Source organism: Cervus elaphus, chromosome X, assembly GCF_910594005.1.
Source record: "Cervus elaphus chromosome X, mCerEla1.1, whole genome shotgun sequence".
NCBI lineage: Eukaryota > Metazoa > Chordata > Mammalia > Artiodactyla > Cervidae > Cervus > Cervus elaphus.
Window position 1 is genome coordinate 178,397,465 of NC_057848.1, and position 27,272 is coordinate 178,424,736.

The 27,272-nt window shown below is 48.8% G+C and overlaps 2 protein-coding genes across 13 annotated transcripts in view; one reads left to right on the forward strand and one right to left on the reverse strand.

Moving 5' to 3' along the window:
- The window catches only part of ARSH (arylsulfatase family member H), a 50,214-nt gene that overhangs the window by 17,859 nt on the left and 5,083 nt on the right, over nt 1–27,272 (reverse strand). For 2 of the 8 annotated variants that reach the window (XM_043895709.1, XM_043895705.1), the window contains exon 2: nt 1,787–1,874. The exons of 4 other annotated variants lie outside the window; for them this stretch is intronic. The gene's annotated coding sequence lies outside the window, so the exon portion shown is untranslated. Of the gene's footprint in view, nt 1–1,786; nt 1,875–10,661; nt 10,852–27,272 lie in introns of those variants that run through there. 2 more of the 8 variants (XM_043895707.1, XM_043895708.1) reach the window with 2 other exon arrangements.
- On the forward strand, nt 7,540–27,238 carry ARSL (arylsulfatase L). 5 transcript variants are annotated; one of them, XM_043895712.1, is made up of 11 exons: nt 7,545–8,291; nt 13,798–13,840; nt 16,387–16,524; nt 18,329–18,450; nt 19,288–19,410; nt 22,294–22,717; nt 23,312–23,448; nt 24,232–24,366; nt 24,826–24,988; nt 26,050–26,171; nt 26,795–27,238. In XM_043895712.1, the coding sequence occupies exons 2-11, from the start codon at nt 13,818–13,820 to the stop codon at nt 27,151–27,153; spliced, it is 1,746 nt and encodes a 581-aa protein (XP_043751647.1). In that variant the 5' UTR covers nt 7,545–8,291; nt 13,798–13,817; the 3' UTR covers nt 27,154–27,238. The 5 variants fall into 5 exon arrangements, with proteins under 5 accessions (XP_043751652.1, XP_043751649.1, XP_043751650.1 ...); XM_043895713.1 differs by lacking the exon at nt 7,545–8,291 and adding an exon at nt 12,520–12,758; XM_043895714.1 differs by lacking the exon at nt 19,288–19,410 and having other exon boundaries at nt 7,542–8,291.

Here is a 27,272-nt window from a genome sequence, read left to right on the forward strand (position 1 = left end):
TACCTGGCTCGCCTCGAGGGGCTAATGATAGCTACTCTGTTTTATGGGAGAGGGACCTGGGGATCACAGGGTTTAAAAGACTTTTCACGAGGCTGGTAAATTGAAGACCAGCGTGCAGTGTGAGGTGTCTGAGTCAAATCTCTGTGTGTGTGTGTGTGTGTGTCCAAGGGCCATCTTGTCATCTTTGACCTCCAGTAAGGATCTCCGAAGAATGGATGCCTTCGAACGGTGGTGCTGGAGAAGACTCTTGAGAGTCCCTTGGACTGCAAGGAGATCCAACCAGTCCATCCTAAAGGAAATCAGTCCTGAATGTTCACTGGAAGGACTGATGTTGAAGCTGAAGCTCCAATCCTTTGGCCACCTGATGCGAACAGCTGACTCATTGGAAAAGACTCTGATGCTGGGAAAGATTGAAGGTGGGAGGAGAAGGGGGCGACAGAGGATGAGGTGGTTGGGTGGCATCACCCACATGATGGACATGACTTTGAGTAAGCTCTGGGAGTTGGTGATGGACAGGGAGGCCTGGCGTGCTGCGGTCCATGGGACTGCAAAGAATCAGACGCGACTGAGTGACTGAACTGAACTGAGCAGCTTCAAAGACCCAGTGTATCCAAAAATAAATAAGTAATTAAAAAAAAAGAACTATGATGGGTGGTCATACGCACCCCTGCAAAGTCCTTCCTAACAGGCAAGGAACAAAATCTATCTGTTAAATAGACAGGAAGGAAAGTTGTCTTCACGATTTAAGGGAACGCCCATTGCCTCAAAATACTGGGCTTATCAACTCCAGATTTTAAGAAACATCAAGAAGATCCTGTCTACCAAGAAGCTGCTCCAGCTAAGCCTGTTTTCCTCACCCCACCGCACCCCCATAGCCTGCTATTTTTTTTTTTTCAGATTTTAACGTAGAATGTTATTAAAGGTAAGTACATGGGTAAGAGGCAACTGGACTTCAGATCTATAAATGCATGAAGCTGACGAACTGAAAGGGTCAGTCTGTTAGTCGTGTCTGACTCTGTGCGACCCCGTGGACTGCAGCCCGCCAGGCTCCTCTGTCCCTGGGATTCTCCAGGCACGAATACTGGAGTGGGTTGCCATTCCCTTCTCCAAGGGATCTTCCCGACCCAGGGATCGAACCCAGGCCTCCCGCAGGCAGATTCTTTACCGTCTGAGCCACCGAGGAAGCCTCAAGCAGCCTGACACATCACACACAAATACAGTCTTATAAAACCATCGTTGTCTTCCAGCAGTCTTTAAAGAGGTGGCCAAAGTCACCTCCTTCATCAAGAGCACCCCTGAAAAAGTTACTAAACACGTAAACTCCACTACAGAAAAATAGGATTGGACACCCCGTGTCCACCCACAGGAGAATGACTCAGTCAACTCTGGTGAGGCCAGAAATCCTTAGAATACATAGTACTCAAAAGATCATCAATTTTTTTTTTAAGGAGCAAACCATCCATAGAGATAACAGTATTTATGGCCTGAAAGATAACTATGCTGGGTGAAAGAAGCCAGAGAAAGTAATATATGTTGATGATCCCGTATCTACACACATTTAACATTGCAGAAAATGTGAGGGGCGGAGTGAGATGGAGAGAGAGAGGTGGAGAGAGAAAGACAGAGAGAGACTGACAGATGGAGAGACAGAATTGGAGGGAGAGAGAGAGACAGACAGAGAATTTGATGAAACTAACACTCAAGTCTCCCCCGTCTCTCCCTTGACCAGATAACAATATGAGCACCCCCAAGCTGAATTATCGTCAAGTTAAACTGTTTCACTCACTTGTGACGAGTTCGTCCCCCAGGCTCCTCGCATCTGTGAACGCCGCTCCTGCAAGTCCAAATTCCTCGCTCAGCCCGGAGCTCCCGTCCTCATGATTATAATTAAACATGTATTAGGTGCCCAGGCCGGGCTTTGCTCAAATGCGCCAATTATTTTTATATCTAAACATGACCTGTTGAGACTGCTGCGAACATAGTTATTTACGGAAGGATATCAGGCATCGTTGACTTTCAAGTGGTAATGCTGTTTAGTCCCTCAGTCATGCCCCACTCTTTGCTGCGACCCCATGGACTGTAGCCCATGGGGTCCCCTGTCCATAGGGATTCTCCAGGCAAGAATACTGGAGTGGGTTGCCATGCCTTCCTCCAGGGGATCTTCCCAATCCAGGAATCGAACCCAGGTCTCCTGCACTGCAGGCGGATTCTTTCCCACTGAGCAACCAGGGAAGCCCTTTGCATGGTACCAAATGTACACAGATAAGAAAGGGGAAGTCAGAACGTTGAATTTTCTTTTTTATAAAACTTAGGCAAGGGCTCCAGCCAGACGTTCAAAGCAGGGAAGAGAGGGCAGACGTGTAATAAGGAGCGTTTCAGCCTCTTCCGGTCTGCAAGCATCTGAGGGACCTTTCACGGCTCTATGGACGCTGAGTGCCATGGGCTGCATACATAGGTGGTGGTTTCATGGCACCCAGACACCCTTTCTTGTAGATTCAGCCAAACACTCCTCTAGAAATGCTACCACTGCACTTATTCCTGGGCATCTCCACCCTTTCTTAAAGTCTTCTTATGTTGGTGAGACAGAGGATGAGATGGTCGGATGGCATCACCGACTCGACGGGACATGAGTCTGAGCGAGCTCCGGGAGTTGGTGATGGACAGGGAGGCCTGGCGTGCTGCGGTCCATGGGGTCGCAAAGAGCCGGACACGGCTGAGCGACTGAACTGAACTCATGTTGGTGAGAAGCCAGGAGTCAGGGAAAGAAGAGATGCTCGTTGTGAGAATGCTTCAAAAGTTTTGACGTGCTGAATCGCCCAGTTTTTCATACAGGGTCTGTTCCTTCACTCTTGTTATTTTTTTTAAAAATTTATGTATTTTTAATTGAAGGATAACTGCTTCACAGTTGCATTGGCTTCTACCAGACATCCACATGAATCAGCCATAGGTTTACCCATGTCCCCTCCCATCTGAACCTCCCTCCCACCTCCCTCCACATCCCACCCCTGTAGGTAGTCCCAGAGCCCTGCTGTGAGTTCCCTGACTCATAGAGCACATTTCCACTGGCTGTCTATGTTACATATAGTCATGTACGCTTCCACGTTACTCTCTCCGTATCTCCCGCCCTCTCCTTCCCCCCATCCACACCGTCCCCAAGTCTGTTCTCCATGTCTACATCTCCACTGTTACCCTGCAAATAGATTCATCAGTACCATCTTTATATATAGATACACATATATAAATATATATATGCCATATATATGCATTCGTTTATGATAATTGTTTTTCTCTTTCTGACTTACTTCACTCTGTATAATAGGTTCTGAGTTCATCCATCTCGTTAGGGCTGACTCAAATGCGTCCCTGTTCATGGCTGCGTAATATTCCACTGTGTATATGTACCACGGCTTCTTTATCCTTTCACTTTTCGATGGCCATTTAGGTCGCTTCCATGCCCTACTTATTGTAAATACAGCCCTCAGTCTTCTGTATCTTTCACTGTCAGGTAGAAGCTCCTTTTATTTTAATATTGATGTTTGTTTTTCAACTGCTGGGGAGGAAAGTTGTGTCTGGTGATGAAGATTAGGTTTGAATCCCTTCCTGGGAAAGATGGGCTTCGCTGGTGGCTCAGCTGGTAAAGAATCCACCTGCAATGTGGGAGACCTGGGCTCGATCCCTGGGTTGGGGAAGGTCCCCTGGAGAAGGGAAAGGCTACCCACTCCAGTATTCTGGCCTGGAGACTCCCATGGACAGTCCATGGGATCGCAAAGAGTTGGACACGACTGAGCGACTTTCACACTCACACACTCACTCACACTGGGAAAGACGTCCTTACGTGATTTATTCTAAAAAGTAAAACTGAAAGCGTTAGTCATTCAGCTGTGTCCGACTCTTTCCGACCCCCAGGGACTGTAGCCTGCCAGGCTCCTCTGTCCACGGGATTTTCCAGGCAAGAATACTGGAGAGGGCTGCCATTTCCTTCTCCAAGGGATCTTCCTGACTCAGGGATTGAACCCAGGTCTCCTGCACTGCAGGCAGATTCTTTACCATCTGAGCCACCAGGGAAGCCCTATGTTTATAAAATGAAGCGCTCAGATTCAACATCTGTTCTCTCCAGGGAGGTTCAGTGGACAAGCTCAAGGTAAGCACTACTGTGGATCAAACAATGTACTGGAAATGGAATTTGGGGCAGGTTACAAAATCACTGCAGATGGTGACTGCAGCCATGAAATTAAAAGACGCTCTCTCCTTGGAAGGAAAGTTATGACCAACTTGGACAGCATATTAAAAAGCAGAGACGTTACTTTGCCAACAAAGGTCCATCTAGTCAAGGCTATGGTTTTTCCAGTGGTCATGTATGGATGTGAGAGTTGGACTGTGAAGAAGGCTGAGCGCCGAAAAATGGATGCTTTTGAACTGCGGTGTTGGAGAAGACTCTTGAGAGTCCCTTGGACTGCAAGGAGATCCAACCAGTCCATCCTGAAGGAGATCAGTCCTGGGTGTTCATTGGAGGGACTGATGCTGAAGCTGAAACTCCAGTACTTTGGCCACCTCATGTGAAGAGCAGACTCAGTGAAAAAGACACTGATGCTGGGAGGGATTGGGGGCAGGAGGAGAAGGGGATGACAAAGGATGAGATGGCTGGATGGTGTCACGGCTCGATGGGCATGAGTTTGAGTAAACTCCAGGAGTTGGTGATGGACAGTGAGGCCTGGTGTGCTGCAATTCATGGGGTTGCAAAGAGTCAGACACGACTGAGTGTCTGAAGTGAAGTGTTAGTGAAAAACTCTATTTTTATCTGGTCTAAAATACATATTTTTTATCCTCAGCTTATTTTTTTCATTTTTTATTGAAAAATATACATAACAAAAAACCTCCCAGGGGGCTCAGTGGTAAAGAATCTGCCTGCCAATGCAAGAGACTTGGGTTTGATCCCCGGGTCGGGAAGATCCCCTGGAGAACGAAATGGCAACCCACTCCAGTATTCTTGGGCTTTCCTGGTGGCTCAGCTGGTAAAGATTCTGCCTGCAGGGCAGGAAACCCAGGTTTGATCCCTGGGTCGGGAGGATCCCCTGGAGAAGGGCATGGCGACCCACTCCAGTATTCTTGCCTGGAGAATCCCATGGACAGAGGAGCCTGGTGGGCTGTGATTCATGGGGTCACAAAGAGTGGGACACGACTGAGCGACTAAAGACCACATCACATATTCCACTATACGGATAGATCTCTAAATTAACTACAGATGGATCAAAGACCTTAAACAGTGGCCTTCAACATACAAAACTCTTACAAGAAAACAGAGGGTTAAATCTTCATGACTTTGGATTCAGTGATTCCTTAGCTATGACACCAGTCCTGAATATTCATTGGAAGGACCAAGGCTGAAGCCAAAATTCCAATCCTTTGGCCACCTGATGCGAAGAATCGACTTGTTGGAAAAGACCCTGATGCTGGGAAAGATTGAAGGCAGGAGGAGAAGGGGATGACAGAGGATGAGATGGTTGGATGGCATCTCCGACTCAATGGACATGAATTTGAGTAGACTCCGGGAGTTGGTGATGGACAGGGAGGCCTGGCGTGCTGCTGTCCATGGGGTCACAAACAGTCGGACGCAACTGAGCAACTGAACTGAACTATCTGTGACATAGAAAGTGCAAGCAGCAGAAGAAAGGGAAAATAGGTACGTTTTATCTCATCAGAATTAAAAACTGGTTTGTCCACAATCAGCAGAGTGAAAAGACAGCCCCCAGCAGAAGAGACTTCACTTGCAGCATCCTGCAGTTTAAACATGTTTAAAGTAAACATTTAAATCTGAGTTTAAACATGCATTTTACTGCGCTTGGCAGCCAGGTGGCAGTCACCATCTATTTCTGCCTACACTCTCTGCCGGCACCTTCCGGAAAGATCAGGCAAAGGGCTGATCTAGGGGTTTCAATGAGCAACTGAGGGCACGTCCACTCTTGCCATAACCGCACCTTTTCCAGATTGTGGTTTTGTTTGGTTTTTTTTTTTTTTTTTGGTTCCAGAAACCTGCATCCAAAGTGGACCAACCAGCTCTAAGGAATTTCAATCCCCAACCTTCCCAGTTTTCACCAGTTCCGGGGTGTGATAATAGTCACACTGGGCTTCTCAGGTGGCATTTGTGGTAAAGAACCTGCCTGCCAATGCAGGAAACATAAAAGAAGCGGGTTCGATCCCTGGGTCAGGAAGATCCCCTGGAGGAGGAAATGGCAACCCAGTCCAGTCTTCTAGCCTGGAGAATTCCATGGACAGAGGAGCCTGGTGGGCTGCAGTCCACGGGCTCTCAAAGAGTCCGACAGGACTGAAGCATCTTAGCACACACACACAACGAGTCACATTATCGGAGGGACCGTTGCTGAAAGCTGAAGCTCCTATCCTTTGGCCACCTGATTCGAAGAGCCAACTCAGTGGAAAAGACCCTGATGCTGGGAAAGATTGAGGGCAGGAGGAGAAGGGGACGAGAGAGGATGAGATGGTTGGATGGCATCACCGACGTGATGGACATGAGTGTGAGCAAGTTTTAGGAGATGGTGATGGACAGGGAGGCCTGGCGTGCTGCGGTCCATGGGGTCGCAAAGAGTCGGACACGACCGAGCGACTGAACAAAATAACTGATTCACTTTGCTATACAGCAGAAATTAGTCCAGCATGGTAAATCAACTTTACTCCAATAAAAAAAGATTTAAAAAAAAAGAAATATATGTTCTGCCACCGTATGGAAAAATGTTTCCCCTAGCCAACAGAAAAGAAAAAAAAAAAAAAAAGGCATGACGCTGAAAAAGAGTTCACACAGATGGTCACGCTATTGAGGGGGTAACGGGCCAGGGGTCTCCAAACGGGGGAAAGAGGCTGCAAGTGTCAGACATTTTTTATCTCTCCCTTAAGCAGAAGGAGACAAAGTCTAAGTGTCAGATTTTTTTTCCCTTCTCTATACGAAATTAAGAAGAAGGAAATGGCAACCCACTCCAGCATTCTTGCCTCGAAAATCCCGCAGATGGAGGAGCCTGGTGGGCTACAGTCCATGGGGTCGCAAAGACTCAGACACGACTGAGCAACTTCACTTCACTTCATACAAAATTAAAAGGAGGTTTCTCTTAAAATTCTCTGCTGCCGTGACGACACCCGGTTCCCCCTGAACTTAACTTTTCTCAAACCTTGAGCTAACCAATGCATTTTTCTTATGGAAATGTTTGTCTTAAGCTACGCGGATGAAACGACGCATTTGCTTTGGAATTTGCAACTTCTTCAAGACGGTTCCACCTAAGACTAACTTTTTCATTTTTTCTTTTCTTTTCTCAAACCTTGGGCTGATAATAGCTCAACAAACCAGTATTCGTATCAATTGTTTTGTGGCTGGGGGATGACACATCTAGTGCTAAGCTATCTCAAAAGGGCATATTGTGGGAGAGGGGTTTGGTGAAACTCCTTCAGCTTTGAGGTGTCCCTCTTATCTGGTTAATATCTTTCTAAGAGACATAAAACTGCTTGCTGAAAACCAGCAAGGGGTGGGGGGCACTCCTTCTGCCCCTTTCTGATGTCTGTGTCGGAAGCTTTGTCTGTCTCTCCTATATTTGAATAAACCTTTGATACACAAATGTTCTGAGCGATCCAGCCTCATCGCTGCTCCCGGAATTGAAATCCTCCCATCCGGAGGCCCAGCATCCCGGCGTGTTCAGGGCCCAGCAACAACCTTTCAGTTTCCGGTGATCAAGCGTCGTTGGCACACACAGAAGGAGTCGAAACCTCCTCAGAGCCGTCCTCTGTCTTTCCATTTTGGGAGCGGACACGAGACAAGGGGGAAAGCACGCGACATTTCAGGACTTGTGCAAGGGGGCATTTTCAAGGCAACCACCTCCCTGCTTTGGGACAGGGGCCAGCAAACGCCCCATGTGACTTGAGCCATGTGCCGGAGCCCTATTTGTGAATGAAAAGGCTCCGTGTTTCCGGCTGTCTGAGATCCCTTGGCAAACATTACCATCTCTCAAGGAGCACAGAAGATCTTCTGTCGACAGGCCAAAAAAAAAAAAAAAAAAAAGGACGGACGACAGGCCCTCCCTACAGAAGATCTTCTGTGCTATTTTGCAGATTGCAAGGCTTGCTGAGTCCGCGCACAACCTAACTTGGGGCAGGCAGGACCGCTGCTACTCCGGAGTCTGAATCAGCTGCACATGCGTGGACCGCACGGACCTCCTGGGGTCAGAGCCTGAGATCACATCTCCCGCGCGCGGCCCGCTGACCTCGGCTTCCCGGGCCCGGAGACTGCCCTGCAGGTAACCCGCTTTTCTTGATTTGTTCTCCAAGCAGCCCGGCTGGTGACCCTCAGCCCACACGTGGCCGCCTGGCACCCCCCCGGAGTCTGGCTGTACTTGGCAGGCAAGTTTTGTTTAAAAAAAAAGAAAAGAAAGATATCCATGTCAGATGTTGCCTCCGAGTGGGGTTTCTGGCAGGACTGTAGAATTAAATAGCGAAAGAGAGGGCTTCCCTGGTGGCTCAGATGATAAAGACTCTGCCAGACCTGGGTTCATCCCTGCGTGGGGAAGATCTCCTGGAGGAGGAGGGCACGGCAACCCACTCCAGTGTCGTTGCCTGGAAAATTCCACGGTCAGAGGAGCCTGGTGGGCTACAGTCCACCCGGGTCGAAAACAGAGGAATGCTCTGCGGAGTCGACCTCTCAGATGCTAAGAGATTTCAGAGCGTGGGGGACTGGGCGCTGAAGAGATGCTGAGATTCAAAACTGAAGTGGGTTTGGGAACCGAGCCCGGAGCGTAGTGGAGAAGCGAGGCATGCTGCCCGGGGGTCTGGAGGGTGGCCAGAAACCCAAGGGCTTGCAATTCCTTCTTCCCTGGAAGAGCATCAAAGGCTAAATTATAGGTACTACTTCACTGAAGGGCTTTCTTTCTCTTTTTCTGTATCCTTTTTTTTTTTTTTAATGGAGATCTAAATAGCAGATAACTTTGTGAGAGTCTGCCCTGTACAAAGCAACATTTTGATACACGTATGTGTTGCAATATGCTTGTGTTGATAGGGATAGGGTGAGCTAACCCTGCTGTTGCCTCACATAGCTTCCATTGCCTTTTGTATGTTCAGAACAATTAAGGTCTAGTTTCTTAGTAACTTTGGCCCTGGTGTTATCTCTGGAATGTATTGACCTACACGTTGCAAGGTTGCCTCCTTACACATCTTCCGGTTCCCCCGGGACAGCTCAGCTGGGAGAAGGAAGATGCCCCCAGCTCAGAAGCCCACCCCACCACGCAGGCCGCACAAGCCAATCTCTCTTCCACTCATAAGCAAGGCTCAGGGCCACTGCAAAATCCATGCCACATCAAGGGTCACTGACCACCAACCCCCCCCCACCCAAGAGCCACAATTGGCTTCCCTCATGTCTTTATGGTTCCTCATGGCCACAAACAGGCTGCCACGGACCGGCATTTTCACCACACATGATGTTACCCGGTCACTCGGTGACATTCAACATTTATTGGGTATCCAGGGAAAGAGAAGTTGAAGGTTAGCCCAAGGAATGAGCCTCACATCAAGGGACACGATTGCCACTCATCTGTACAAAGCATCTGTTGTCACCAGACGGTTTTTTGGACAAACAAATAAACGTGTTCTTCCCTTTTCCCTGGAGTAGGAAGTGGCAACCCACTCCAGTATTCCTGCCTGGAGAATCCCACGGACAGAGGAGCCTGGCGGGCTAACAGTCCACAGGGTCGCAAAGAGTCGGACATGACCGGGCGTCTAACGCAACACTTCCCTTTTCCTATTATTGTTTGCGACAGATAGTAGCATACCATGTGCTATCTTGACTCTTTCTCTCTTTTTTTAAATTTATTTTTTATTGACGAATAATTGCTTTACAGAATTTTGCTGTTTTCTGTCAAACCTCAACATGAATCCGCCACAGGTATACATATATCCCCTCCTTTTTGAAACTTCCTCCCATCTCCCGACCCTCTAGATTGATACAGATGCCCCGTTTGAGTTTCCTGGGCCGTACCGCAAATTACACATTGGCTATCTATGTCACATATATGTAAGTTTCCATGTAACCTTTTTCATAAAAAAAAATGCTGGATATACTGGCTTCCCTGATGGCTCAGCGGTGAAGAATCCACCTGCCAATGCAGGAGACCCAGGTTCGATCCCTGGGTCAGGAAGATCCCCTGGAGAAAGAAATGGCAACCCACTCCAATACTCTTGCCTGGAGAATCCCATGGACAGAGGAGCTTAGCAGGCTACGGCCCCCACGGGCTCGCAAAGAAGTTGGACACGACTGAGGGACTAAACAATGACAAAATATTGCATATATAGATTATGTGGTCCATGCACACAACAGAATATCATTTAGCCACGTCGGGGGATTCTGACACAGGCTACAGCGTGGGTGAACCTTGAGGACATTTCTCCATGTGAGATACGCCGGACAGGAAAGGACAGATACTGTGTGGTTCATGGATATAAGCAGCATAGACTCATCCGATTCATGGAGACAGAAAGCATGAGGGTGGGCTCCGTGGGCTGGGGGAGCGGGGTGGGCAGGAGCATGTTTCATGGGGACAGAGTCTCGGTCTGCGGAGATGAAGTAGTTCCGAAAGAGGGCCCCGGGGACGGCTGTACAATGACAGGACTGTGCTCACCGCTAGTGCGCTGTCCACGTAATGACGGAGACGGGAAATTCTGCGATGTCTGTTCATCGCTGTTGAGTCGCCAAGTCCTGTCCGACTCTTTTGCAACTTCATGGACTGTAGCCTGCCAGGCTCCTCGGTCCATGGGATTCTCCAGGCCAGAGTACTGGAGTGGGCTGCCGTTTCCTCCTCCAGGGGATTGTCCCGGCCCAGGGATCGAGCTCAGGTCTCCTTCATTGGCAGGCGGGTTCTTCACCACTAGTGCCACCTGGGAAGGAATTTTGTATTGATATGACATGATCTTCCATACAAATCTTTTTTGTTTTTAATCAATGTGTGTTTACCACAATTAAAAGGCAATCAGGGCTTCCCTAATGGTTCAGCTGGTAAAGAATCCACCTGCAATGCAGGAGACCTGGGTTCGATCCTTGGCTTGTGAAGATTCCCCTGGAGAAGGGAAAGGCTACCCACTGAAGTATTCTGGCCTGGAGAATCCCATGGACTTATGCATAGTCCACGGCGTCGCCAAGAGTCAGACATGACTGAGCGACTTTCAGTTTCACCAGAACTAAAAATAAAAAATATGTATTAGAGATCATGTCGTATTGATGTCTTCTCACTTCATTTTGTGTTTTCCTTTATGCTGCCTCCTTTATGTTGGGGATCAGAAAGCTGTGGTCCCTTCCGCAAATTCACCCTGCCATTGGAAATCCAGTTTTATTGAAGGACAAGCTCAGCCATCTGGATGGTCGGGGGCCACGTCCCAATGTAAAGACAGAAAGAAGTGGCAGGGACAAGACCACCTTGGCAGAAAAGCCTGAAATATTAATCATGACGTTCTTGATAAACACATGTTCTACTTTCTTTTTTGTTCCCCCTCCTCTCCTTTTCTTTCTTTTCTTCGCTCACACCTCAAGGCTCGCAGGATCTTCGGTCTCTGACCAGGGATTGAAATTGGGCCCAGAATTAACAGCATGGAATCCTAACTCCTGGGCCACAGGGGCGCGGCGGGTCGGGAGGAGTCTTAATATTCTTTTTTTTTTTAATTTTGGACAGTGTTATTTATTGATTGACTTGGCGCTGTGCTGGGTCTTCATCACTGCTCAGGGCGTTTTCTCTCGGGGCAGCGAGCAGGGGCTCCTCTCTAGCTGCGGTCTGCGGGCTTCTCACTGCAGGGGCTCGTCTGGTGAAAGGGCACGGGCTCCAGGCTTCTGCGGCTGCAGCTCGTGGCCTCGAGAGCACCAGCTCAGCTAGTTGCCCCACCGCACCACGTGGGATCTTCCCAGACTAGAGATCGAACCCGTGTCTCCCTCTCCGGCAGGTGGATTCTTTACCACTGGGCCACCGGGAAAGCCCTTACATTTTTTTTTTTTTAAGTCACATCAGGACTCAGACACAAAAGGCCAGAAACCCCAAACCAGTTGGTTTTGTTTTTTTTTCCTGGTCAAGTTGAAAGAGAGTTCCAACAAGGACATACCCACTCCAGCCTACCTCCTGCAGTCTGGCTCCAAGGACACTGTTTGGACAGGGTAGCCAGCTGGCTCAGTGGTAACCGACCTGCCTGCAAGGCAAGAGACACAGGAGACGGGGGTTCGATCCCTGGATGGGGAAGATCCCCTGGAGGAGGGTGTGGCCACCCACTGCAGTATTCTTGCCTGGAGAATCCCAGGGACGGAGGCGCCTGGTGGGCTGCAGTCCGTGGGGTCGCAGAGACTCGGGCAGGGCTGACTGAGCACACACGCTGTTTGCACACTGGCCCCTTCTGATCCAAGGACCTACCTCGAGGGCATTTGGGACCTCGTCAAACTGAACACGCCTCCAGTCTGCCGTTGGACTAGAACATCCGCTTCGTCCCGAGTTTGTGCAAACAGGACCAGTAAACCACAACCTGGGTGAGGTCCGAGGATTCTAGAACCTTCGGAGGAAACACGGCTTTGCTTGCTGTTGTTCAGCCTCTGAGTCAGGTCTGACGCTTGCGACCTCGTGGACTGTAGCCCCGCCAGGCTCCTCCGTCTGTGGGATTCTCCAGGCGAGAAGACTGCAGAGGGTTGCCATTTCCTCCTCCAGGGGACCTCCCAGGGATCGAACCTGCGTCTCCTACATTGCCAGGTGGGTTCTTTTAACCACTTGAGCCAGCAGGGAGAACCTTGCTTCCTTGCTCCCGATGTGGGACTCAAGGTCCGTCTGGACCGAACCAGGCTTCCAGCAGCCACGCCTGAATGCAGAACGCCTCGGGAACTTTCACCACAAGGGAGAAACAGTGGTCTGTTTTGGGGCCTCCGAAGCAATCACCCCCTCTGTCCTAAGTACATCTAAGGAAGTCTGCGTTCTACATTCTGGAGACGGTGTCCAGTGTCTGTAAAGCTTCTTCCGCAGGGAAGAGCATCGCTTTGGTTCTTTATTGTTTCCAGATTAACTGATTTATTACTCATGGATGTGCTGTGTCTTCTTTGCCGGATCCTAGATCACAGGCTCTAGGGCTCACAGACTTCAGTGTTTGTGGCTCACAGCCTTCACTGTTCATCTGCAAGAGGGATCTTCCCAACCCGGGGGTGGAAGCAGCGCCTTCTGCATTGGCAGGCGGATTCTTTACCGCTGAGCCGCCAGGGAAGCCCCCTGTGTGATTTGTTGTTGTTTTGGCCACACTGGTCAGCATGCGGGATCTTAGTTTCTCCGACCAGGAACTGAACCCACGCGCTTTGCGCTGGAAGCACACCGTCTTAACTACTCGACAGCTGGGCAATTTCCAGGAAGAGCCTTCCTTTATGGGTTTTTGGTCATTTTCACAGGCTACTGGCAGAATCAACTTTTTCCCTCTTGTTGTTGAAACTCTTGAGCATACTCAGTGCCCTAAGCTGACCGGCCTCACAGGATTGCCTGCATGCTCAGTCGTGTCCTACTCTTTGTGACCCCGTGGACTGTAGCCCACCAGGCTCCTCTGTCCGTGGGGTTCTCCAGGCAAGAAGACTGGAGTGGGTTGCCATTTCCTCCTCCAGGGGATCTTCCCAACCCAGGGACTGAACCCACATGTCCTGCGTTGCGGGCAGATTGTTTATTTATTTTTTACCACTGAGCCATTATATTATTTAATGCACTATCAATAGTTCCGTTCCTGCTGCCCAAGTATACACCTCTTTATTTCTTACAGGAAATACAAGGAGAGAGGACATGTTACATCTGGAACACTCTTGGTAAGACAGGGCTGTGTGCAAATCGGTCATCTCCACCGTCTGCCTCTGCGTCTCTTCCGGTCAGTTTTTCAGAATCCGTTGATAGTAAAGTGATCTTTCTCAGTTAGTCACTGATCAATGCCCCTTGGAGTTCCCTGGGGGCTCAGATAGTAAGGAATCTGCCTGCAATGCAGGAGACTCGGGTTCGATCCCTGGGTCGGGAAGATCCCCTGGAGGAGGGCATGGCAACCCACTCCAGTCTTCTTGCCTGGAGAACCCCACGGACAGAGGAGCCTGGCAGGCTATGGTCCTTGGGTTGCAAAGAGTCGGACCCGGCTAAGCAGCTGAGTGCATGTTATTGAATGTATGACAACACTGCTTCCGTTTTACATTTTGGGTTTTTGGCCTCAAGGCATGTAGGATCTTAGCTTCCAAACCAGGGATCAAACCTGTCCTCCCTGCATTGGAAGGCGAAATCTTAACTGCTGGACTGCCTGGAAAAAAGAAGAATTTCAAGTGCCTAAGAGACGTATTCAAATGCTTCTGAAATGCGATTGATGTTATGTATTTTAAAAGTGTGAGTTGTTTTAACTAAAAAAAAAAAAAAAAAATCAAATGCCTAAGAAAGTGAAAGTGAAAGTCACTCAGTCGTATCCGACTCTTTGTGACCCCGTGGACTATACAGTCCATGGAATTCTCTAGGTCAGAACACTGGAGTGGGTAGCTTTTCCCTTTACCAGGGGATCTTCCCAACTCAGGGATCAAACCCCGGTCTCCCGAATTGCAGGTGGATTCTTTACTAGCTAAGCCACCAGGGAATGTATTTGAGCCACAAGAGATGTATTCAAATTCTTCTGAAATGGGATGATAATATATATTTTTAAAGTGTGAGTTTTTTTAAACTATCTGAAATCTGAAATGGGTTGATAATATTTTTAAAAAAAAGAGTATGAGTGTTTTTAACTTAAAAAAAAAGGGAAAAAAATGTCTAAGAGATGAATGCAAACTTTTCTGAATGGGATGATAATGTGTTTTTAAAAAAAGAGTATGAGTTGTTTTTAACCAAAAAAAAAAAGAAAAAAAGAGTCAAATGCCTAAGAGATATATTCACACTCTTCTGAAATGGGATGATAATATATATTTTAAAAAGTGTGAGTTGTCTTTCACTAAAAAAAAAAAAAAAAAATTAAATGCCTAAGAGGTGTACTCAAGATCTTCTGAAATGTGATCATCTTAACAAAGTGTGACTTGTTTTTAACTAAAAAAAGAGAAAAAAAAATCAAATGCCTAAGAGATGTATTCAAATTCTTCTGAAATGGGATGATAATATATCTATAAAACAGCATGAGTTGTTTTTAACTTAAAAAAGGCGGGGGCGGGGGTGAACTCAAATGCCTAAGAGATGTACTCAAGTTCTTCTGAAATGAGAAGATAATATTAAAAAAAAAAGTGTGAGTCATTTTTAACTAAAAAAAAAGAAGAAAAATCAAATGCCTAAGACGTATTCAGGCTCTTCTGAAATTCAAAGCTAATATTAAAAAAAAAAAGTATGAGTTGCTTTTAGCAAAAAGAAAATGCCTAAGGGATGTATTCAAGCTCTTCTGAAATGGGATGATAATTTAACAGAATATATGTTTAGGGCTTCCCTGGTAGCTCAGCTGGAAAAGAATCCACCTGCAATGCAGGAGACCCCAGTGTGATTCCTGGGGCGGGAAGATCCCCTGGAGAAGGGGCAGGCTACCCACTCCAGTATTCTCGGGCTTCCCTTGTGGCTCAGCTGGTAAAGAATCCGCCTGCAATGCGGGAGACCTGGGTTGGGAAGATCCCCTGGAGAAGGAAAAGGCTACCCACTCCAGTATTCTGGCCTGGAGAATTCCATGGACTATAGTCCATGGGGTCGCTAACAGAAAAAAAAAAAGAAGAAAAATCTAATGCTTAAGACATGTATCCAACCTCTTCTGAAATTCAACGCTAATATCCAAAAAAAGTACAAGTGGCTTTTAACAAAAAGAAAATGCCTAAGAGATACTTTCAGACTCTTCTGAAATAGTATGATAATATATATATATTATATTTAATTAATATGTATTTAAAATAAGAAAAATATCAAATAATATGTATTATATTTAATGTAATATATATTTTTAGAAAGAAGAAAAAAGAATCAAATGCCTAAGAGATGTATTCAAACTCTTCTGGAATGGGATGATAATATATATTAATTTAATATAATTTATAATATATATTTAGGAAATATACATTATGTTTAATAAAACATATATATATTTTTCATTTATTTTTATTAGTTGGAGGCTAATTACAATATTGTAGTGGTTTTTGCCATACGTTGACATGAATCAGCCATGGATTTACATGTGTTCCCCATAACATACATTTTTAAAAAGAAGAAAAACGAATCAAATGCCTAAGAGATGTATTCAGACTCTCCTGTACCGGGATGCCCCTCTGAAAGTCCCCTGGAGGAGCGGCCCCAGCTTTCCCGCTCACAGAAGCTGTGTACTTCGATGCAACCCCGCACGCAGCCTTGTCTGGCCCTTGTCTTTCAGGAGCTGGCTGGCGCTAGCCTTCGCTGCGCTTCTGGGTCCGAAACCCTCCGCCTGCGGCCCCGGGCCGAACATCCTCCTTCTGATGGCGGACGATCTCGGCATTGGAGACGTCGGTTGCTACGGCAACACCACCATCAGGCAAGGACCGGAGACCGGCTTATCTGACACCCGGGTGCTGAGGTCCATGATAAGCCATCTGACCTTTGGTCTAGGCAATTCAGACTTGAACAGAGCTATGCACACATCCTTTCTTTGTAAGATATCGGGCTTCCCAGGAGGCTCAGTGGTAAGGAGTTCGCCTGCCAACGCAGGAGACTCGGTCGGCTTCTACCCCTGGGTGGGGAAGATCCCCAGGAGGAGGACATGGTAATTCACTCCAGTATGCTTGCCTGCAGAATCCCATGGCCAGAGGAGCCTGGAGGGGCTACAGTCCATGGGGTTGTAGAGTCAGACATGACAGCGATTAAAAGCACTTCCATCTTGCATTCTTCCCACACCTGCACTCAGCCCAGCTCAAACGCATAGTATAACTGAATCACTCCACTGTACGCCAGAGACTAATGCAACATGGTGAATCAATGATACACCCATATAAAAAAATTTAAAAATAAAAACAAAAAAGACTGAGAGTCCTAAGTGAGAAATCACCCTGGACTCTCAATTCTGGATGTTCTATTGAGTCCATCTCAGCCTCCAAAAGTGGAAGCTTTTGGTAAACAATGCAGTTGAATGGGATTTCCCTGGTGGTCCCGTGGTTAAGACTCTGCCTTCCAACGCAAGGGATGCAGGTTCGATTCCCGCTCAGGGAACTAAGATCCTGCATGCAGAGGGGTGTGGTCAAACATCGAAAAACAGTTCTGCAGTTGATGTTTCTTTGATGGTTCAGAAGACGTTTGAAGTTTTGCCACTGTTTTCTTTTTGTTGTTATTAATTTTCAATGGAGTATAGTTGTTTACGATGTTGTTAGCTTCTGCTAACAAAGTGAATCAACTATACGTGTACCTGTATCCCCCGTCTTTTTGGATTTTCCTTCCCGTTCAGGTCACCACAGAGCATTGAGTAGGGTTCCCCGTGCTGTAGTGTAGGTTCTGACTAGTTATCTATTTTATATAGAGTATCACGCTACGTCGCTTCAGTCATTTACGAATTTATACACAGTATCATGCTAACTCACTTCAGTCATCTCAGACTCTTTGCAACCCCATGGACTGTAGCCCACCAGGCTCCTCTGTTCATGGGGATTCTCCAGGCAAGAACACTGGAGTGGGTTGCCACGCCTTCCCTCCAGGAGATCTTCCTGACCCTGGGATTGACCCAGGAATCTCCTCCATGGGCAGGTGGGTTCTTTACCGCTAGCGCCACCTGGGAAGCCCATTGTATCAGTGGGGTCTATGGGTCAATCCCAAACTCCCAAATCATCCCACCCCACCCCACCTTCCCTCCTTGGTATCCACACGTTTGTCTCTACATCTGCGTCTCCATTTCTGCTATGCAAACAGGTTCATCGGTACCATCTTCCCAGATTCCACATATACGCGCTCATATACGATATTCTTATGTTTCTGACTCACGTCACTCTGTACGACATCCTCACCTCTGCAAAGTCGTTGTCTTTTTTGCTCATTCCTAAGGCGGTAAAGAATCCGCCTGCCAGTGCAGGAGACGCAGGTTCGATCCCTGGGTCGGGAAGATCCCCTGGAGTAGATTAAGGCAACCGACTCCAGTGTTCCTGCCTGGAGAATCCCATGGACAGAGGAGCCTGTTGGGCTACAGTCCGTGGGGGTCGCAAAGAGTCGGGCATGACTGAATGGACTCAGGGAGGTGTTCATTCGTAAAATGCCAGCTTTTCTATCTAGTAGGATGTCACTCTGCTTTATGGAAAGAAAAACAAACCCCGTGTTGGTTTGCTGAGGATTAAGAGAGCTAATGTTTTCTTGCACAGGACTCCAAACATCGACCGCCTTGCGGCAGACGGCGTGAGGCTCACCCAGCATCTGGCCGCCGCCCCTGTGTGCACCCCAAGCAGAGCGGCGTTTTTAACAGGCAGATACCCGCTCCGATCAGGTCGGTCCTTCCATCTAGCCACACAGTGGACAGGAACACGCTCTCTGTGACTAAGCAGGCATGAATTATTAAGTACAGGGTCGGGAGAATGCTCCAAGTCCCCCTGTAATTTTTTTTTTTTACTGTTTTTGTTTTATTGTGGTCAAAGTCACATAATATACAACATCCTATTTTAACCATATTTAACCACACAGTTCAAGGCCTCCCCTGGGGGCTCAGATGGTAAAGAATCTGCCTGCAATGCAGGAGACCTGGGTTTGATTCCCGGGTGGGGGAGATCCCCTGGAGAAGGGCACGGCTATCCACTCCAGTAATTCTGGCCTGGAGAGTTCCATGGAGTGTACAGTCTGTGGGGTCGCAAAGAGGCAGACATGACTGAGCGCCTTTCATCCACAAACTGAAACGGTGTCTCCATTAAAGACAAAGTCGCCATAACTAGACTGGCCGGCAGCCACAAAGACCCAGCGCAGCCAAAAAATAAAATAGACATAAATTTAAAAAAAAAAAAAAGAAAGTACACTGGGTGACAATGCCAGAAATAAACCCCATGAGCTCAACTCATGTTGGAAGGTTAAATTCTCCATCGCATATTGAGTCATGGAGATTTCCACCAATACAGGGTTCAATCCCTGGGACAGGAAGATCCCCCGGAGAAGGGAATGGCAACCCACTCCAGTATTCTTGCCTGGAGAATCCCATGGACGGAGGAGACTGGTGTGTTACGGTCTATGGCTCACAAAGACTCAGACAGGACGGAGTGACTGACACTTAACAATAGCCTTGATGACCAAACTCGATGTCTGACTGTAACATCTCTCTGAACACCGTTGATCAAAGGTATGGTTTCCAGTCAAGGTCACCGTGTTCTCCGGTGGACAGCGGTCTCTGGAGGACTTCCGCCCAGTGAAATAACTTTTGCAAAAATACTGAAAGACAGAGGCTATACCACCGGACTCATAGGTAGGTACACTTTCTAAGGATTAAGCACATTACCATTTGTTTCTTCTGAAGACTTTTATACTGGACTCAGTTTAGATGATCCCAATTTTGTTGGCAACATCCAAAGAATCATAGTCAGGAGCCAGTCAAACAGTATTGAGCACGTTATTTTTATAGGGACATTTAATTCATCTACGGGCTTCCCTGATAGCTCAGTTGTAAGGAATCCGCCTGCAATAAAGGAGACTCCAGTTCGATTTCCTGGATTGGGAAGATCCCCTGGAGAAGGGAAAGGCTACCCCCTCCAGTATTCTTGGGCTTCCCTTGTGGCTCAGCTGGTAAAGAATCTGCCCGCAATGCGGGAGACCTGGGTTCGATCCCTGGGTTGGGAAGATTCCCCTGGAGAAGGGAAAGGCTACCCACTCCAGCGTTCTGGCCTGGAGAATTCCAAGGACCAATAGTCCATGGGGTCACAAAGCGCTGGACACGACTGAGCGACTTTCACTTTCAATTCAACTAAAAAGTTTGCAAGTGAAATAGTTGGGAAACACAGTAGAATGTCTCACTGGACATAAAGCTCCACGCATGCTGGGATGTTGTTACCCACATTGCTTCATGCAAAGTAGATGCGCCAGAAATATCAGCTTAATGAGATTTTTGGTGGTTCATACAGTTTTCCGGTGCGCTGTGATTTAAAAGCTTAGAAACTGGGTGGGGGTGGGGGGTAGAGTGGGACTTTGGGATGGACGGGGACACACTGCTGTGTTTACCATGGAGAACCAGCAAGGACCTGCTGGACAGCACAGGGAACTCTGCTCAATACTCTGTAATAACCTGATGGTCACCAGGGGGAAGGATGGGGGAAGTGATAGTCAGGGAGTCTGGGATGGACATGGACACACGGCTGGATTTACCATGGAGAACCAGCAAGGACCTGCTGGACAGCACGGGGAACTCTGCTAAATACTCCGTGATAACCTGATGGTCACCAGGGGAAAGGATGGGGGAAGGGATAGTTAGGGAGTCTGGGATGGACATGGACACACTGCTGCATTTAACAAGGAGAACCAGCAAGGACCTGCTGGACAGCACAGGGAACTCTGCTCAATGTTCTGTGATAACCTGATGGTCACCAGGGGGAAAGGATGGGGGAAGGGACAGTCAGGGAGTCTGGGATGGACATGGACATACTGCTGTGTTTAACATGGAGAACAGCAAGGACCTGCTGGACAGCACAGGGAACTCTGCTCAATACTCTGTAATAACCTGATGGTCACCAGGGGGAAGCATGGGGGAAGGGATAGTCAGGGAGTCTGGGATGGACATGGACACACTGCTGTATTTACCATGGAGAACCAGCAAGGACCTGCTGGACAGCACAGGGAACTCTGCTAAATGCTCTGTGATAACCTGATGGTCACCAGGGGGAAGGATGGGGGAAGGGATAGTCAGGGAGTCTGGGATGGACATGGACACACTGCTGTATTTAACATGGAGAACCAGCAAGGACCTGCTGGACAGCACAGGGAACTCTGCTCAATACTCTGTAATAACCTGATGGTCACCAGGGGGAAGGATGGGGGAAGGGATAGTCAGGGAGTCTGGGATGGACATGGACACACGGCTCTATTTAACATGGAGAACCAGCAAGGACCTGCTGGACAGCACAGGGAACTCTGCTAAATGCTCTGTGATAACCTGATGGTCACCAGGGGAAAGGATGGGGGAGGGATAGTTAGGGAGTCTGGGATGGACATGGACACACTGCTGTGTTTAACATGGAGAACCAGCAAGGACCTGCTGGACAGCACAGGGAATTCTGCTCAATACTCTGTAATAATCTAACTGAGGAAAAATTTTGAAAAAGAAGAGATACATGCATATGTATCACTGATTCACTTTGCTGTACATCTGAAATTAAGAGAACACTATTAATCAGTAAAACTGCAGTATGAAATAAAAATTTAAAAAATAAAAATACAACTGCAAATCACCTACAAGACGGCATTGGACGCATCACAGATGTGACGGTAACAAATTTTCAACAGAACGCAAAATCTCTCTAAGGTCCCCACTGCAGACCACATGTGGTTCTAATCCGTTGCTGCTGTTCAGTCGCTCAATCGTGTCTGACTCTTTGTGACCCCATGGACTGCGGCACGCCAGGCCTCCCTGTCCTTCACCATCACCCAGAGTTTGCTCAGACTCATGTCCATTGCGTTGGTGATGCCATCCAACCATCTGATCCTCTGTCGTCCCCTTCTCCTCCTGCCTTCAGTCTTTCCCAGCATCAGGGTCTTTTCCAGTGAGTCTGTTCTTTGCATCAGGTGGCCAAAATATTAGAGCCTCAGCTTCAGCATCAGTCCTTCTAATGAATATTCAGGACTGATTTCCTTCAGGATGGACTGGTTGGATCTCCTTGCAGCCCAAGGGGCTCTCAAGAGTCTCCTCCAACACCACAGTTCAAAAGCCTCAATTCTTTGACGCTCACCTTTCTTTTTGGTCCAAATCTCACATCCATACATGACAACTGGAAAGACCACAGCTTTGACTAGATGCACTTTTGCTGGCAAAGTTACGGAGTTCTCAACTGAGAAACAGTAAGATGCAGGCAACTCACAGGTGTTTGAAAGAACGATCAGACTCTGAGAAGATGGAGATGGTGATTAGTTACAACGGGCACCAGAAACACGGGCACACTTCTCCTTGCCTTGACCCAACCCGGCCAGGTTCCTGGGGAAATAACAGCAAACACCATCCCCTGCCCACCTGCCTGCACCCTGACCTCATCCCACCACCCAGCCGAGAACCGAGGACTCGGCAAGCACGTCGTACCCACTCACGGAAGGATGAAAGGACCACTGTCACGTCTGCACACTTTTTCTTTTTTTGCCTGTTTTCCAGGAAAATGGCATTTGGGTCTCAACTGTGCGTCTGCCAACGATTACTGCCACCACCCGCTCAATCACGGCTTCGACTATTTCTACGGAATGCCGTTCAGCATGATGGCAGACTGCGAGCGCTGGGGACTCTCCGAGAAGCGTGCGGTCCTGGAGCATCGATTGGGTGTCTGTTCCCAGCTCGTGGCCTTGGCCGCCCTCACGCTCACCATCGGGAAGCTCACCCACCTGATCCCAGCCTCCTGGACTCCGGTCATCTGGTCGACCGTCGTGTGCCTCCTGCTCTTCACCGCCTCCTGTGTGGTGGGCGCCCTGATCGCGCACGCGGACTGCTTTCTGATGCGGAATCATTCCATCACAGAGCAGCCCATGCGCTCTCAGAGGACGACGCCACTCATGCTCCGGGAGGTCTCATCCTTTGTCAAAAGGTGAGTGCAGAGAGGCGCTTCGGGGTGAAGACGCATCCTGAATCTCCTTCTTCCGAAATGGGTAGGTTGTTGTTCAGTGGCTCAGTCGTGTCTGACTCTTCGCGGCCCCATGGACTGCAGCACGCCAGGCCTCCCTGTCCATCACCGGCTCCCGGAGCTTACTCAAACTCATGTCCTTCGAGTCGGATGAGATGCCATCCAACTCTCTCATCCTCTGCTGCCCACTTCTCTTGTTAATAGGTATAAAAAAAGTGAAACCGACAGTCGCTGAGTCATGTCTGATTCTTTACCACCCCTGTAGCCCACCAGGCTCCTCCGTCCATGGGCTTCTCCAGGCAAGAATACTGGAGTGGGTTGCCATGCCCTTCTCCAGGGTATCTTCCCGACCTAGGGATCAAACCCAGGTCTCCTGTGTTGCAGGAAGATTCTTTACAAACCGAGCCACCAGGAAAGCCCGCATGGTGAAATCCTTATGGCTCAGAAAGACAGTTTTGGTCAAATGGATGGTCCTAAATGATGATCCCGGGAACCCAACTGGGTCCACTGCAACAAGTGAACAAGAAGTAAAGCCAGGCGTGTTGTATCGGTTTTCAGAAACAAGCAAGGACCTTTCCTCCTCTTTGTGTCCTTTCTACACGTCCACACCCCACTTGTCACGACTGAGAACTTCCGTGGGAGGAGTCCCCATGGGCTTTACGGGGACAACACAGAAGAGATGGACTGGATGGTGGGTAAGTAGCTTTTCTTCATTGCTGTGCAAACAGTTTAACGCCTGCTTCATAGTCACCACTGGTCCCTCTCCTTTCTTCTCTGTAATCTTCTTTTGCCTCACTTTTCAGTGTTCGCCACACTGTCCTATGTCTCATGCAACCTTGTCACTCTCCTGAAATTTTTTGGAGGCTGAATGGGGGCACATACAAACAGATGTATCAATCTTAGATCAAAGACGCTATCTGGTTGTTCAGTCTCCAAGTTGTGTCCGACTCTTTGAGATCCCATGGACTGCAGCACTCCGTCTCCATCTCCTAGAGTTTGCTCAAATTCACGCCCATTGAGTTGGTGATGATATCTGATCACCTTATCCTTTGCCGCCCCCTTCTCCTCCTGCCTTCAATCTTTCCCAGCTTCAGGGTCTTTTCCAGTGAGTCAGCTCTTCCCATCAGGTGGCCAAAGGACTAGAGTTTCAGCATCAGTCCTTCCAATGAATATTCAGGGTTGGCTTCCTTTAGGATGGACTGGTTTGATCTTGCAGTCCAAAGAACCCTAAGAGTCTTCTCCAGCACTACAGCATCAGTTCTTTTGCCCTCAGCCTTCTTCATGGTCCAACTCTCACATCCGTACGTGACTAACTGGAAAAACCAGAGCTTTGACTACACCCACTAGAATCCCACACTTCTGTGACTGGTCACTCAGCATGCTTTCATACTGAAGACTCCTTTTCATGAAGTGTTCCAAAAATTTGGTGAAAGACTGTCTTCTGTTTTGACCGCCTCAGACACATGTGTTCTTTGCAGGCCAGATCCTCGATACTTTGGACACAGAAGGGTTGACCAACAGCACCCTCGTTTATTTTACATCGGATCACGGCGGGTCCTTAGAGGCTCAGTCTGGAAACAACCAATATGGTGGCTGGAATGGGATATACAAAGGTGAGAGTTACGCATTCGCAGATGTGTGTCTACTGTCTTCATCTCTTCCCAATAATTCTCAACCCTTCCTCTGGAATGTGAGTTTACAAAAGCAAAGTCACAAAAATCAGAAGAACCCCAGTGATCACTGTGGTGGACAGAATCATGTCCCCAAAGATATCCACGTCCTGACACCCCACATGGTTGATAGACAGAATAATATCCCCAAATACTGACACCTGAGTGGTGGAGAGAATAATGTCCCCCAAGACATTCACATCCTGATCCCAGGATGGTGGAAAACCAACACCCAGATTTATAAGGAAAATAAAATCTGACCATGTAGGAGCTAAATGTCATCATGTCATTAAACAGAGAGGGGGAGAAAGAGTGATTTAAAATGAACACAAGGGTTAAGTCACCCAGGGAAGCAACCCCTGATTTGCAATCACATTCTTTCCTGTTCATGTTTAAACACAGGCAGCAAAGGCACGGGCGGCTGGGAAGGCGGGATCCGGGTCCCGGGGATATTCCGGTGGCCCGGGGTCCTGCCGGCCAGCCGCGTGGTCCATGAACCCACCAGCCTGATGGACGTCTTCCCCACCGTGGTCCACCTGGCGGGTGGCCAGGTGCCCCAGGACAGGTAAAGACCGGCCCAGAGAAGGCAATTCCGTTTTGCATACAGACAACGTGTGCGTCAAACATCACTTTCGTTTGGCCTAAAACGCCCATGAGATGGGTACCTGGAAAATCGTTCATCATTATGGGCTCCAATGTCTTCTTTATGGTGTACACAACATGTCCCTCTCCTGAGTTAAAAGTGGAGCCTGAGTATGACGATGGTCGCTGAAACACACCGACGTATTTACTGACCGTCCATCACGAGAGAGTCCTTTTCACGTAGCCTGATAGGGACTTTCGATGTTTCCTTTTTTTTTTCTTTTTAAAAATTATTGAGACTTCCCTGGAAGCCCGGTGGTTGAAACTCCGTACTTCCAATGCAGGAGTTGTGGGTTCAATCCCTAGTCAGGGAACTAAGATCCTACACGAAGCACAGCATGACCCCCCCAAAAAATTATACAAAATTTGGGAGTAAAAGAAAGAAAATAATGTCTTAAACTTGCCAACATACAGATGAATACATAATTAATTTATATGATGAAAGTGAAAGCATTAGTTGCCCAGTCATGTCTGACTCTTCGAGACCCCATGGACTGTAGCCGGCCAGGCTCCTCTGTCCATGGGATTTTCCAGGAAAGAATACTGGAGTGGGGTGCCACGCCCTTCTCCAGGGGATCTTCCCAACCCAGTGATCAAACCCGTGTGTGCTGCATTGCAGGCAGATTCTTTACCAGCTGAGCCACCAGGGAAGCCCCATATATATCGTATATACGCATACTTATTTTGTTATATATATTTATGGAATGATTCCAGGTCTTGTGGAAGCACACCACATATTTCTGTAAGGAGTTAAAGCTCCAATCCGTATAAAATCAAGCAGCTGTTTCCCAGACAATAACCCATCCGTGCATTCAGAATAATGCCGGGTAGACCTTTTGCTTCAGCCCCCTGGAGGGGGCGGACCCGCCTGGCTCTTCCAACCAAAGGCGGATGGTATACCAGCTGCCCGCCTGGGCTCGCTAATGGCTCCTGCCCGCTTCCCAGTGCCCCGCCCTGAGTCCGCTCCTTCGCTCCCGCCTGCAGGGTGGTGGACGGCCGGGACCTGCTGGCCCTGCTCCAGGGGACCGCGGAGCACTCGGACCACGAATTCCTCATGCACTACTGCGAGAGCTTTCTGCACGCCGCCCGGTGGCACCAACGCGACCGTGAGTCCGCCGCACGCGGGGGCCCCGCTTGGCCTCTGCTCTCCTTTTCTGCTCCTTCACGCCTTTCATATATTTCCACGTGACCGCCCTTACTTCCTTCTTGGCGGTAGTTTCCTTCCGATCCCAGGAGCATCCTTTAGCTGTCAATCATCCTGTCCCCAATAGGAAGGGAAGGCTTGCCAATGGTTTCCTGGTTGTTCAGTCGCTAAGTAGTGTCAAACTCTTTGGCGACCCCATGGACTGTGTGTAGCCCCGCCAGGCTCCGGTCCATGGGATTCTCTGGGCAGGAATATTGGAGTGGGTGGCCATGCCCTCCTCCTCCAGGGAATCTTCCCGACCCAAGGGTCGAACCTGGGTCTCCTGCATTGCAGGCGGATTCTTTATCGTCTGAGCCGCCAGGAAGCCCAAGGATACTGGAGCGGGTTGCCAGGCCTTCCTCTGGGGTTTCTTCCCATCCCAGGGATGGAACCTGGGTCTCCTGCATTGCAGGCGGATTCTTTACCGTCTGAGCCACCAGGGAAGCCCACGCCTGTCCCATCCGCCCCAAACAGGCTCAGAAGACCGGCCACCATCCATCCTTAGCCTGCAGGTCCCACCCGCACTAATTCTCGCCTTCCCGCCAGGAGGCGCAGTGTGGAAAGTCCACTTCGCGACCCCCGTCTTCCAGCCGGACGGCGCAGGCGCCTGCTACGGGCAGCTGGTGTGCCCCTGCTCTGGGGACCGGGTAACCCAGCACGACCCACCGCTGCTGTTCGACCTGTCCCGAGACCCTTCCGAGGCCCACGCCCTCACGCCGGACACGGAGCCCTCGTTCCACCGGGTGGTGGAGACCGTGGCCCGGGCCGTGGCGGCCCACCGCCGGACGCTCAGCCCGGTTCCGCTGCAGCTGGACGCGGCGGACAACACGTGGAAGCCGTGGCTGCAGCCATGCTGCGGCCGGTTTCCCTTCTGCTGGTGCGATCGGGACGCGGACGCACGATAGGAGCCCGCCTGGGAAACCCGGCTCCCCGAGCCCCTGCAGGTCTTCACTGGCGCCAGACAAATATAAACCACCGGTGTGAAGTCAAGTCGCCTGCTTGTGTGGGCTTGAATCCTTTCTCC